At 33.4% G+C, this 13688-nt stretch overlaps 1 protein-coding gene across 2 annotated transcripts in view; it reads left to right on the top strand.

Moving 5' to 3' along the window:
* The window catches only part of USP53 (ubiquitin specific peptidase 53), a 70291-nt gene that overhangs the window by 28018 nt on the left and 28585 nt on the right, over window positions 1–13688 (top strand). For both annotated transcript variants that reach the window (XM_012472989.2, XM_064383915.1), the window contains 6 exons: window positions 2658–2750; window positions 6864–6998; window positions 9065–9178; window positions 9260–9342; window positions 12277–12382; window positions 12940–13086. In XM_012472989.2, coding sequence (XP_012328412.2) covers window positions 2658–2750; window positions 6864–6998; window positions 9065–9178; window positions 9260–9342; window positions 12277–12382; window positions 12940–13086 — 678 coding nt within the window. The remainder of the gene's footprint in view (window positions 1–2657; window positions 2751–6863; window positions 6999–9064; window positions 9179–9259; window positions 9343–12276; window positions 12383–12939; window positions 13087–13688) is intronic.

Here is a 13688-nt window from a genome sequence, read left to right as displayed (position 1 = left end):
CTCCCTGACAATACAACTATTCAAATGGATTTTCTATGAGACAAGACCTGACTTTCTTTTTAAAAAAATTCAGAATACAAATGTTGATATGCAATTTGATGAATACTTTTTTAAAACTGCTGAGAAATAAATCATAGAATATGTCTTGTAAGAAGTTACTAAACACAGACACTAAAGTGTTTGGGTCTAAGAAAAATGAATTTATATGCCATTTCTTATTAATATTTAAGCTATTTCTTACATTATTTTCAAGTAAAGAATGTATGATGAAAGGTTTGTATTTCTTTATATAATGTGTGTCTAGATATGTATTGATCTTTTAAGAATAATCATATAAGAAATATGTATAAATATTCAAAAATAACTACATCCATTTTGTTAGGCATTGTTTTAATTGCTACATACAAATAATGAAAAAGTGTATATTGCTAAAAACTAATTACTTCAGCAACTAGCTTTAACCTTAATTTAAAAAAAATAAATGCTAGAATATAATCAACATTTTAAAAGGAAGTGGGGCTAGGAATGGTGGCTTATACCTGCAATCCTAGCACTTTGGGAGGCCAAGGCAGGTGGATCACTTGAGGTCAGGAGTTTGAGACCAGCCTGGCCAATATGGTAAAATCCCATCTCTACCAAAAATACAAAAGTTAGCTGGGCGTGGTGGCAGGTGCCTGTAGTTCTAGCTACTCAGGAGGCTGAGGCAGGAGAATCGGCGCTTTGAACCCAGGAGGTGGAGGTTGCAGTGAGCCAAGATAGCACCACTGCACTCCAGCCTGGGCAACAGAGTGAGACTCTATCTAAAAAATAAATAAAACAAAATAAAATAAAATGGATGAGGATTAACTATAATTAGGATAATTATTTAGTGACAGGAATTTGTTAAAGTAGCCTCTGTACTATTATGTTAAAGACAGTAATGTACAGGGAACTTTAAAGAAATAACATAAAACATTTTGTCTGTAGTTTGAGCCAGTGTAACTGAGAATTTTTGTAATCACAGAAAACATTTTGGTTACATTTGGAAGACTTCATTAACTTTATAAACAGATTATAGAGGGTATTCTATTTTAGCTGAACATTTTAAACTTTTATCTAACACAAAAGCAGTACAATTAGGTATAATATAACATATTAGTGTGGTTTTATCATCAGAGGAGCAAAGTTATAACATTTAATATTGTAATACTATTTAATAGCTCACATTTATTGTGTTCTTACTGCTTGTTGGAACATTACCTATGTTACCTAATTTAATCCTTACAACAGCCCTAAGAAGTGAGTACTACATTTATCTTTATTTTGCGGATGAGAAAACTGAGTCCCAGAAAATATTTTGCCAAAGTCAGTCCAGGAGTTGGTAAATGGGAAACCCAGAATTAGAAACCAGACACCTGCCTTCAGAGGTTATTTTATTAACCTCAGTGGTATACTACTTCTAAAGTTGTGCTGTCATTAATCATCTTCATTGTTGGTAAAACAGATTTCAGTGTATTTTTAAAAATATGTTAGGACATGATACTTAAGAAAGTTATTAAACATCATCAAGTTCTTTGCAAAAACTGAGTTGTCTGTTGACAGAAAAATTGATACTATTATGCTTTAAGAAAAGGCAACTTTCAAAGAGAAATTCTGAGATGACCTTTAGTTATGGAGCAGTTGAAAATATAGGAAACATTAAAACCATTTTGTTTTTATTAGCTTTTTGTTGTTATTTGGGAGGAAGGAGAGAACATGAATAGATTTTCTTAGTTACGTTATTTGAGAACACAACTAAAAGATAGGGAAATCTGAAGATCTTATTTGTTTGTTGTAATAGTAGTAACAGCCACAAATAGCAGCTGGTACTCACTGCACGACAGTTGCATACCATACCCTGCTCTAAAAACATTACATATTATTACATATTATTTAATCCTTACAGGAACTCTATGAGATACAAGTACTATTCTTATCCTCATTGTGTAGAATTCAGGTTTTTCAGAATGATTTTAAGAACGGGACTGATTTGTTTTTACAGTGGCAGTCTTTTTGGGTTTGCTTTGTCTTTGTCTTTTAGTAGCAGAAGGTAAGTGGATAATTGCAGCAAGGACATATTTAGGTAATTTATTAATGGCTGCTTCTTACCATGCTGTAACCCCATTACTATATAGATACCTCCTTTCTTGTTCAGTGTACAGTGATGCCACACACCTCTGCTTACACTTTTTCTTGTCATAATGTGCAGACCCTAATTTAGTACACTCTGGCTTTAAAGTCTAATTATATTTCCTTTCAAAATTTCAGTTTGTTCCAAGTATTATAATCACTTCCTCTTTCATGTCTCTGCCAGCTTCTCCATTTAGTTTTCCATGTTTCCCATTCAGAAACAATCCTTAATGAGGAGTTAGTTTTTCCCTGCTCCATGCCTGTCATGGTTTTTCATGTGCACCAGTAAGAGTATCTTCTGAATCCAACATTTATGTATGTACAACATGCATGTAGCAATTTTATAGTAGTTGTTATTGCCAATGGTTATGTATGTCTAATTATGTACAAGAAATTAAAAGAAGCCACTTATTAGCCTTTTGCCATTTTAAAAATATCTAAATCTGTCTTTTGTTACAGTAAGAAAAATCTCAGTGTGTTTTTTTCCTTCACATCTCGTTGTTTTTTAGGTTTTATGGCAGTTGGATATATTCCGACGAAGCTTGCGGGTTTTGACTGGACATGTTTGTCAGGGAGATGCCTGTATATTTTGTGCATTGAAGGTAACCTTTTAATAGCTCTGAAAAATTACTATCAATTGTTCCCTCAAATATTTAAGTTTGATAGTTGATATACTTGTTGAATTTAAGTTTGATAGTTGATGTATTTGGTCAATTTGTTGTAACTAAATTTCACTATCAGGTGATTAACAGTTTTGAAGATGAATTCTTAAAGAATAAGTTATTCAGGTTTGTGTTTTTATTTTCCTCTTTTATATAAGGACAGTTAAAAATTAATATTCTAAGTAATACAAATTGTTAGGAACATTATCTTTTTCATTATTTTGAAATTATTCTTAATCATTTTAACAAATTTTTTTGAGCTACTACTGAGTTCTGGGTACCAGTGTAGTTACTGAGGATACAGCAGTGAACAAAACGGTTAAAAATTTCCTGTTTTCATAGAGCTTGTATTCTTAGAGAGGAGGAGACAATAATAAGAAAGCCAAATATTACAGAGTATGTTAGATGGTAATAATTATAACAATGGAAAAATACATCAACTAAACAAAATAGGGAGTATTGTGTAGCCAGGAAAACCTCACTGAGAAACTGATATTTGAATCAAGACTTTGAAGAGCCTTCCAGGCAGACAAAGAAACAGCAACTGCAAAGGCCTTGAGATGTGAGCATACCTGACATATTTAAGTACACCAAGGAAGTCTGGGTGGTAGGAGCTTTGTGAGCAAGGAAGAGACTGGTAGAAGATGAGCTCTGAGGTGAGGGTAGCTGAGGTGGCTTTAAAACATGTCTGCAGATTCTTTTGCATGTTTCCTTATCCAAAATTGAATTCCTTAAATGGCTGATTTCTGTCAAAAAATCAGCCTTATGCCTGATTTCTGTCAAAAACCTAGACTATGGCAGAACTGAGGCTGCAAGCAAGATATCTGAGGTCAGGTTAGCTTAGAAAAGGCAATATAGCTCTCACCCAGCTCTGTCTCTTGAGTTGCTCATTCTTGGAAGTGAGCCACTATGATGAGGAAACCAGGTAGCCATGCAAATAGACCACATGGAGGCATTCTGGACACAGCTAGAGCTGAGTTCCCAGCCCACAGCCAGCATCAATCGCCAGACATGAAAGAGTGACCTTCAAATATTCCAGATCCCAGCATTCAAACTGTCCCAAATGACTTCAGGTGGAGCAGAGACATGCCGTTCCTACCCAAATTGCAGATTTGTGTTCAAAATAAAAATATCTTCTTACTAACTACATTTTGGGGTGGTTTAGTTATAGGGCAGTAAATAACTAGATCAGGGGTTTAGATTGTATAGGGTCTTATAGGCCTCTGTAAGGATCATGGCTTTGTCTTTGAGTGATTTAGGGAGATTGGGGATTGTTTTGAGTGGAAGAGTGATACAGTCTGTTTTAACTAGCTGTAATGTTTGAACTACAACCCTGTGGCTGCACTGCTGAGGAAAATAGAAGGAAGACAAAGAAACAGAGCATCCAGTATATATTAGCAACTCATTTGTGTCACTGAAAACTTTTGCCAGATCATTTAAGATTTTGTTACACATTTTAGAGATAAATGTTTCATTTTTTTACATTCTTGAATATTCATAACACACACACATAGACAAACAGAAATTTTTTTAAAAAAGTGTATGTTCCTTAATTTCATTATATTCCTGAAAAGGCTGTTTGAGTAAATCACCAAAGCAGGATTTTATATTCTCATTTTTTAAGAACCTGGCAAAATAGGGTTGTTGTGAGGAAATGAAGAATGAACCTGGATCAAATTACCGTATCACATTTTATTTATTCCACAGTAAATTTTGAAAATTTTGTTTAATTGTAAAACTTAGGATAATAAATTTCCTAGTCCAACTCTCTTGTAGCCCTGCACAGTCACCTGCCTCTTCCCTGTGCTTGCCTTACTCTCCTCCCCTGTCAAAAACACACATAAATACATTGCATTTTAGCCAAACTGGGCTCTATTTCTCAGAGCTGGTCCCCATCTCAAAGTCTTCTCATTGTTACTCCTTTTGTCTGGAATGCTTTTCTTCCAGATGTCCTCATGGCTAACACCCTTATTTCCTTTCTGCTTCTCCTCATTCCTTTTTCCATCAGTGAGGCCTTCCCCAACTACCCTAGGTAAAAGGTAAGCTGCTTCCGTCTGTAATATCCCTGGCATTTCTATCCCCATTATACTGCTTTATTTTTCTCTACTGTACTTATCACATTCTGATGTTATGTAATTACTTCTTTGCCTTCTCATTACTATAACTAGAATATAATCTCCATGTGGTCAGGGTTGTCATCCATTTCCTAGTGTAGACCAATGCCTAACATATACTAGGGAGGCAAAAAATACATGTTAAATGAATGAGTGACAGTCTTGCATAGGATTAAAAATCTTAAACAATACCTGGAAGTGAATTGTCTAAATAAGAGATAAAATCTGAAAGTTATTTTTCATCTTTTACTATTCATAATTTTAGCTGTTATAATAGTTGTGGGTATCTAATATCAATTGACGTCTGGATATTTTTAAATTTCTTATTTATAAATTGTATTTTTTGCAGTAGTGAAATAGATTCTTGAAATGTTTTCCTTGTATGTTGATCTTAAAAATATTTTTTTTGAGATGACATGACACCTTGAGCTAACATAGGACTGAATGTGACCAATACTTCTTTGGTGGGGTGTCATTGAATACTTTTTTCCCTACTTTCTTCCATGTAAGATGATAGTTATAAAATTGCTATTTATTAAAATGTTTTTTTCTTGCTTAAGCTTAATAAGGAAAATTGAAAATCTAACAACTATAATCCCATGTTTCCAGTTTCTTAGGTTTAGATTAGAAACTGAATGATGTTTCCAGTTTCTTAAGTTTAGATTAGAAATACAGGTTGGTTATTCCTTGTCTGAAATGCTCAGGACCAGCAGTGTTTTGGATTTTAGATTTTTTTTAGATTTTGGAATATTTGCATTTTTATATTTACTGATTGAGCATCCCAAATTTAAAAGCATTTTCTTTAAGCATTATGTCAGTGCTCAAAAAGTTTCAGATTTTGGAGCATTTTGGATTTCAGATTTTTGATTTGGGGATATTCAACCTGTAATTCTCTAAGTTAAGAAAACTGATAACTTGGCAGTGGTAGGACCTTTTCTTAGTTAAGTAAAAGTTAATTATATTAAATTTATTAAGTAAAAGTAATTATATTATCTCTTTTCTGAATCTTCTTGTAAACTGTACATTTGCTTTTTTTTTTTTTTTTTTTTTGAGATGGAGTTTCGCTCTTGTTACCCAGGCTGGAGTGCAATGGCTCGATCTCAGCTCACTGCAACCTCCACCTCCTGGGTTCGAGCGATTCTCCTGCCTCAGCCTCCTGAGTAGCTGGGATTACAGGCACGCGCCACCATGCCTGGCTAATTTTTGTATTTTTAGTAGAGACGGGGTTTCACCATGTTGACCAGGATGGTCTCGATCTCTTGACCTTGTGATCCACCCGCCTCGGCCTCCCAAAGTGTTGGGATTACAGGCATGAGCCACCGCGCCCGGCCTGCATTTTTAAAAAGTAAGTTTTGTCAAATAATAGTGGGAAGTTTTCATTCTGTTAAACTGTCTAATTTTTAAATCAAAATTTGTCATTTTCTGAGGTATTCTTAAGACCCTTGTAGAAATTTTTTTAAAAATTGTAAAGTTCCTTTAGGTTACTTTTTTTTTTTTTTTAAGACTAGTGCATTCTAATTTTTCATGTGATTATATGTTTATTTTGTTCAGCATAATTCCGATTCCTATTGTATATTTTTAGATTTAAAGCAACTTAAATCTCAAAACTCTGTTCCTTAAACAACATGCATCAGAATCATCTGGGGATTAATTTAAAAATGAGCCTCAACTAAGACTTAGTCAGAATCTCTGAGAGTGGGACCTGGGAACCCTATATATTGAATTCTTGTGTCCCCTAACATTTAATTTAGAGGCTGTTGTAAACATTTCCACACTTGATTATACAAATAATTATTTTTTAATGAAATTTTAGAGCAAAAGACTTCTGTATTATTTTCTAAGTATATATAGTGTTTTGAGTTTCTCTATGTTATAATGAAATTACTGAAATGTTTTTAAAGCTGGCATTAAACTTACTGATTTTCTCGTTGATTCCCAGACAATATTTGCACAGTTCCAACACAGTCGAGAAAAAGCACTTCCCTCAGATAACATAAGGCATGCTCTTGCAGAAAGCTTCAAAGATGAGCAGCGATTTCAACTTGGCCTTATGGATGATGCTGCAGAATGCTTTGTAAGTATTTCTGATATTCCTTAAGAAGTCAGGATAGTCGTTTTCATTCCTTAGATAGTACAAATGTTGAGACAAATGAAACAAAAATTTAGAACAATAGAAGACTGTCAGAACTGGCCAGTAGATCTGTATCTTACCCATCCTTCAAGGCTCAACTTCAATCCATCTGTGTTTTGTGTTGTACTTTTGGTTTTGATGATTTGTGTTGCTCTAATTTTTATTCTTAGGCTACTAAAATATTTTAAAACTTAATTGGAGCAATAAGCTTTGCTGAATATAAATGATATCACTTAAATCAGTGTTCTGCCTCTACAGGGTTCACATATGTGGCACATTCCTAGCAGGAATATTTTTCATTACATGCAATGATTATCGTTGAGAGAGAAGGGGATTTTGGTGGGAAGTTAACAGGGGCAACAGTTCTGTTACCCACATTCCAGGTTGCGAATCACTGAGGGTGATGTTCTGAGGCTCTGTTAACACCATAGTAGTAAGTAGAGCATTCCTTTGATCAGGTACATACTTTAGACATGTAAAATAGGTATGTTAATTATTAAATGTCTCATTAATATTGATGTCACCTGTAATTAAGTTGTAGCCATTTCTTCTCTCTTGCTCTTATTTCTAGTCAGCAAATTCTGTAAATTCTTTCAAAAGTTAACCCCTTTCAAAAGTTTTTTCTTTCCGTATTAATTCCCTACCACAACTTCTTCCAGTTCAGCATATTTAAGCCTACTACTGGTGTGCATTCAGCCTGTTTATTTGTGGCCTATTTTTTTAATAGCCACCATATTAATGTAATTTTCTTCAGGTTAATGCTTACTCTTCAAATATTTCCATGATTCAAATGTAGACTTTTTATTCTAATATTTAAGGCCTTTTATGATTAAATTCTACCTTCCCTCAGTGCTTCATCTCTGGATTTTTCTTCCTAGTGAGATTATTCCTACCTCATGTTTATTTTTATATTCCTGTTTATATTTCTTACATGTAAGGCTGTTCTATTAGCAGCTTTTGCTCAAGTTCCTGAAATACTCAAAACTTTAAAAATCTATCATTTTTGTCAAGGTTCAAACTAAGTCTATGCCTACCAGATAACATATGACCAAACCACCCAACCCATTCCCTCTAGAATTTACTATCTGTAGAATTCATTTGGCATTTGTATATTATTAATCACCTTTTTTAAAAGAAGCATCTTCATGGTTTCCTTAGATGAAAAGCTCATTGACTAGCACCTTGCCTAGCACACTTGCATATTGATTAAAATGTCAATAATGCCACCCACAGTAATGAAATATAATTTCCATATTTCTTCTGTTTATAATTGATTTTTTGCTTAAAAAATTTATTTTGAACAATGCTAAACTCTGTAGTTTTACTTTCACTTAAATGAACTGTTCTAATATATGATGTGATAATTCACAAAGTGTCTAGAAATCTAGGCTTAAATTATTAAATGGTTTTAAATATCCTGGCGCAGAGGAGAGGGAAGTTAGCTAATTAATAGAATTCATTGGTTAAGCTTTGGTAAAAAGAATTCTGTTAAAGAAATAACTACCCCTTATTGATCTATATTGTAAATCAACATTTATATGAAATTTATTGCAGAGTTCATTGCCTCCATTATGGTGTTAGTGTAGATATAGAGCCTTTATTTTGCTGTTATTTATACAGACTACCTAGATGATTCAAGTAGGATTTTTTTAAGCTGATTTTTCTTAATTTGAGAATATTGGGAACACAGGAAACTGTTTTCTAACATTAAATTGTAGATGTCAGTCACCATGGGTTGATTTTTAGAAGGATTAAAAATAAATTTATTAAACATCATGTTACATTACAATGTTTCTTTCATAAAACAACATTTTCTTTTAAGCTAGTGCTATAAAAGGTGAATAATCGAACATTCAATCAAAGTGTTGATTAGAGAGGAAAGCTGAAAAGCTAGCAATATGTGTGACACTTTTAAATTTACACTTTGGAAAATCTTGAGGTAAAGAGTTATATTTTGATATGTTCCTTGCAAGATCAACAACTCATTTATCTATTTATTTTTAAATTAGGAAAATATATTGGAGAGGATTCATTTTCACATAGTGCCAAGCAGAGATGCAGACATGTGTACCTCTAAATCTTGTATCACCCACCAGAAGTTTGCTATGACTCTGTATGAACAGGTGAGATGGCTTAGTTATTTTTAGACATTATAGTTCTGTTTTATGACTGATATGATTAAACATCTGTTTTTACCTATATAGTGTGTGTGTCGTAGCTGTGGAGCATCATCAGATCCTCTACCTTTTACAGAATTTGTGCGGTACATTTCTACAACAGCCTTATGGTAAGAACCTATTAAAGCATACTTACCAAAGATGTAATAACATATTTAAGCACATCAAGCACTTATTTTATAAAACTGTAGCATACATGAATTTCCCCTCTCTGTCTAAGGCTACCAAATATGCTGCTGTGAGATGTATAAAGTGATGTCTATCTCAGTTGGATGTTTGTAATTTAGCTCAATATATGTGTTACTTAGTGAAGTGTACATAATGCTAGTTAAAATTTGTATCTATTTATATTTATAACAAATTTTAGAACTGTGAAAGGAAGCATAAAATGATAAACTGAATGTTAAAGGGAACTATACATGGTTTCTTCATTTATGAGATGTTCTGTTTATAATGGCCATATTTTCTGTCAGCTCCATTATGTCCCTTTCTGGTGATAAAAGCTAGGGTAAGAGAGAAGAAAGAAAAATGTAAGCATAATTCTCCGCTAGATTATTGTATTTGAGGCCTCAACATTCACCTTAAATAAAAATTTGCTCGCCTGCTCACCTGCCCACTCACTCTCTCCCTTTTTGTCCATGAAAGATTAGCCAGTTAAGGATCTAAAAGTTATCTCTAGACCTTACATAATGGTCTTTGAATACTTTCCATCAGGTATGTGAAAGTATAAATATTTGGCATGTGGTAAACATGGAGTAAGATCATAAACATTTGCATACATTTTAATATAAAAGACATAATGTGGATCAATAATTATCAGTCAGAATATGTTAGTGCAACAGTTAGTTGATAAATGCTGCCAATATTTATGTCAGTGTGCAAAGTGAATGTTGTGTTCATCCATTTCATATTCATCTTCCTGGCTTCATTGGGTATAAAACATTTCATAATGATTATTGAATAATAATTTGGTTATTTGGGTGTGTTTACTATCTTTCTTACATTTACAGACAAGTAAAAAACATTGATTTAGAGAAACATTCCTAAATTTCAGTCAAATTGCAGTCATTTTTAAAAATTTCTATGAAAAGCAGGATGGTGTTTGAACAAAGATAGACAATAAGTTAAAAACTAAATTTTTAATTCTACTTTAAAACTCTTGAATGAAATGACAGTGTTCTGAAGCAGAACATTAGATAATAAGAATTAGAGTCCCATTATTCTCTGCTTGGTAAACATTGCAAGTTGTAGGAGTGCACACTGAATTCTAATTATAATATCCTTATTTGTATTGGTAGTAAGTGTTGAATACCAGTTATTGAATGCTTACCATGTTCCAGGCTTTATGTAAATTGTCACTTTTAATCTTAACCAAAATTCTATTTTGTTGATGAAGAAACAGGTTTAATGAGATTAATTTAGTAAGTAGATGAATTAAGATTGAAACTCAGATCTGTCTGATTTCAAAATTTGTTTGGCTAACCACTACTCTAATGCTGTCAGTTTTGTAAAACCAGTATATGCAATTTGAATGAGCTTATCAGATTTAGGGCTTTCTAGTGTACTCATGAAGTGTTTTGGAGAGGTACATTTAGTTGCTACCAAATACTTGTAGATTATTTAAACGATTGAACTGTAAAATATATCCAGCTCTAGAATAGTTACATTACTGTTAAGTACAACCAGAACATCTAGAATGGAAACTAGTAAATGTTTCAACTTACATTACATTCCTTTTTGGAAATGTTTAAATAGTTGTTCAAGTATCAGTCTGTTCTCACGCTGCTAATAAAGACATACTCAAGACTGGGCAATTTATAAAGCAAAGAGGTTTAATTGATTCACAGTTCCATGTGGGTCATGGCAGAAGGTAAGGAGGAACAAAGTCACATCTTACATGGTGGCAGGCCAGAGAAGATGAGAGCCAAGTGAAAGGGTTTTCCTCTTATGAAACCATCAGATCTTGTAAGACTTATTCACTACCACCAGAGCAGTATGGGGGAACAGCCCCCATAATTCAATTGCCTCTCACTAGGCCCCTCCCACAACACGAGAGAATTATGGGAGCTACAATTCAAGATGAGATTTGGGTAGGGACACAGCCAAACCATATTAGTTACTTAATGCCCTGTATGTAAAATATGTCTTTTCAGGAGGTTGAATAAAAAAGTATTATCACAGTTACCCTATAGTGTATTAAAAGGCCTGCCTGGGCTCTAATAAAATGATTAGTATCCTGGCTGGGCGCAGTGGCTCATGCCTATAATCCTAGCACTTTGGGAGGTCAAGGTGGGTGGAGCTCCTCACCTGAGGTCAGGAGTTCAAGATCAGCCTGGGCAACATCATGAAACTCCATCTCTACTAAAAATACAAAAGTCAGCCAGGTGTGGTGGCACGTGCCTGTAATCCCAGCTCCTCCAGAGGCTGAGGCATGAGAATCACCTGAACCAGGAGGCAGAGGTTGCAGTGAGCCAAGATTGTGCCATTGCACTCCAGCCTGGGCGATAGAGCAAGACCCCATCTCAAAAAACGGAGTAGTATAATAAAAACAAAAGGCATAAGTCTGGCTTTAAAAACTTGGCTTGTGACTTCTGCATTTGATCAGCAAAGGACCTTCTCCTAGCTGAAATTGGTAATTTTGCTTCTAGGAACTTTGGGCCAGAGAGGGAGCCTTTTCCTACAGTTTTGTTCTTGTTAGGGTAGGGTTTAAACTTCAGTTTCTACTTATTAATTAATAATACAAAAGAAACATTTGCTTTAGAACTACCTTCAGACAGCATTTTAGCCTCATTCATCTAGTTCCAAACAAAAGTATAATTTTGTCACTTTGTTGTCTTTATTTGAGCTAAGTGTTTTCATCATATACTTGCCAAATTTAATAATTTTTCACTTTATGGAAATGTACTTTATGGTTAATTTTAAAGTCATGGTCATGTTTTAGACAGAAAAAATGATGCACATCTAAACTGACAATATTTTTCATGTGTAATTTATTAAAGTTTTAAGTTCATAGGCCAGATTTGGGATTGTTTCTTTTTTTGTAGCAATGAAGTTGAAAGAATGTTGGAAAGGCATGAACGCTTTAAACCTGAAATGTTTGCAGAATTGCTACAAGCAGCAAATACAACAGATGACTATAGGAAATGTCCTGTAAGTATAATTTGAAGAATATTAGTATGCTTCTATATATATTGATTCTATATATAGAATTAGCTTTAAGAATTTTTTAAAATATTATTTTAGATTATACCATGTGTACTATTTATCTTAGCATAATTTCTTTAAACACTCTAAAGTTTGTGAAGGTTTTAAGGTAGCATATGCTAATTAAGTGTTTTCAGAGTTCCAAAATTTATCATTTGATTAAAGAGAAAGTTTCTTTTTTTTCAGTAAATTTGATGAATGATACTCTTTTCTCATCTATTATTGTTAATGACTCAAGGGTTTTATTTCTGCTTTTAAGTCTGAATTCTTTTTTTAGCAAATTTACACAAATATCAAAGAATACTTTTATTTAAAATAAACTTCTTGTTTTATAAATAATTAAGACAAATAGCTTGTGAGAAGTCAATTTTTAGTATACTGAATAAATTGCAGATATGTGTTAAAATTGTTACATAATATATAATTATTAAACTGTGTAAGACTTTGCGTATGATTTATCTGTTTTCATAATTTTAAAACTTGTCTTTTGTGTTTTTCTGTAGAGTAACTGTGGCCAAAAAATAAAAATTCGCCGTGTTTTAATGAATTGCCCAGAGATTGTTACAATTGGTTTAGTCTGGGACTCTGAGCATTCTGACTTGACCGAAGATGTCATACGGAATCTAGCAACACATCTTTATCTTCCTGGGGTATCTTAACTATTTTCATTCCCTTCTTTTTTATTTTCAAATTCTTCTAAAACATCTTGATATATATTATGATACACTTATTTTGATTTCAAAACTAAATTTTTTTTTCTGAAGAAAATAATACTATTCTGATGTTTTATCTGATAAAGGCAAGTTTAATCAAATCAGGCTAACTGGAATGTCTTTATTACATAGACTAGGAATGGCTTTCAATTATAAACTAAACTGTCTTATGACTTTTGCTTCTTTCACTCTAAAATGATGATGATAGATGATTTTTTATATATGGCTGTGATTGTAAATATAAATATTGTTAACTTAGAAGGTTTAAGATTTAAAATTCATCTAAAGTACTGATGTCTCTCTCTCGCTCTTTTTTTTTTTTTGACACAGTGTTGCTCTGTCACCCAGCCTGCAGTGCATTGGCACAATCTTGGCTCACTACAACCTCCACCTCCCAGGCTCAAGCAATTCTCATGCTTTAGTCTTGCAAGTAACTGGGATTACAGCCATGTACCACCACACTCAGCTAATTTTTTGTATTTTTAAAAGAGAGGGGGTTTCACTATGTTAGCCAGGCTGGTCTCAAACTCCTGGCTTCA

This window comes from Aotus nancymaae, unplaced genomic scaffold, assembly GCF_030222135.1.
Source record: "Aotus nancymaae isolate 86718 unplaced genomic scaffold, 86718_ANA_hifiasm-v0.15.2.pri h1tg000033l, whole genome shotgun sequence".
NCBI classification, from domain to species: domain Eukaryota; kingdom Metazoa; phylum Chordata; class Mammalia; order Primates; family Aotidae; genus Aotus; species Aotus nancymaae.
The sequence above is the reverse complement of the archived record's forward strand: the minus strand, read 5'-3'. Positions and strand labels throughout refer to the sequence as shown.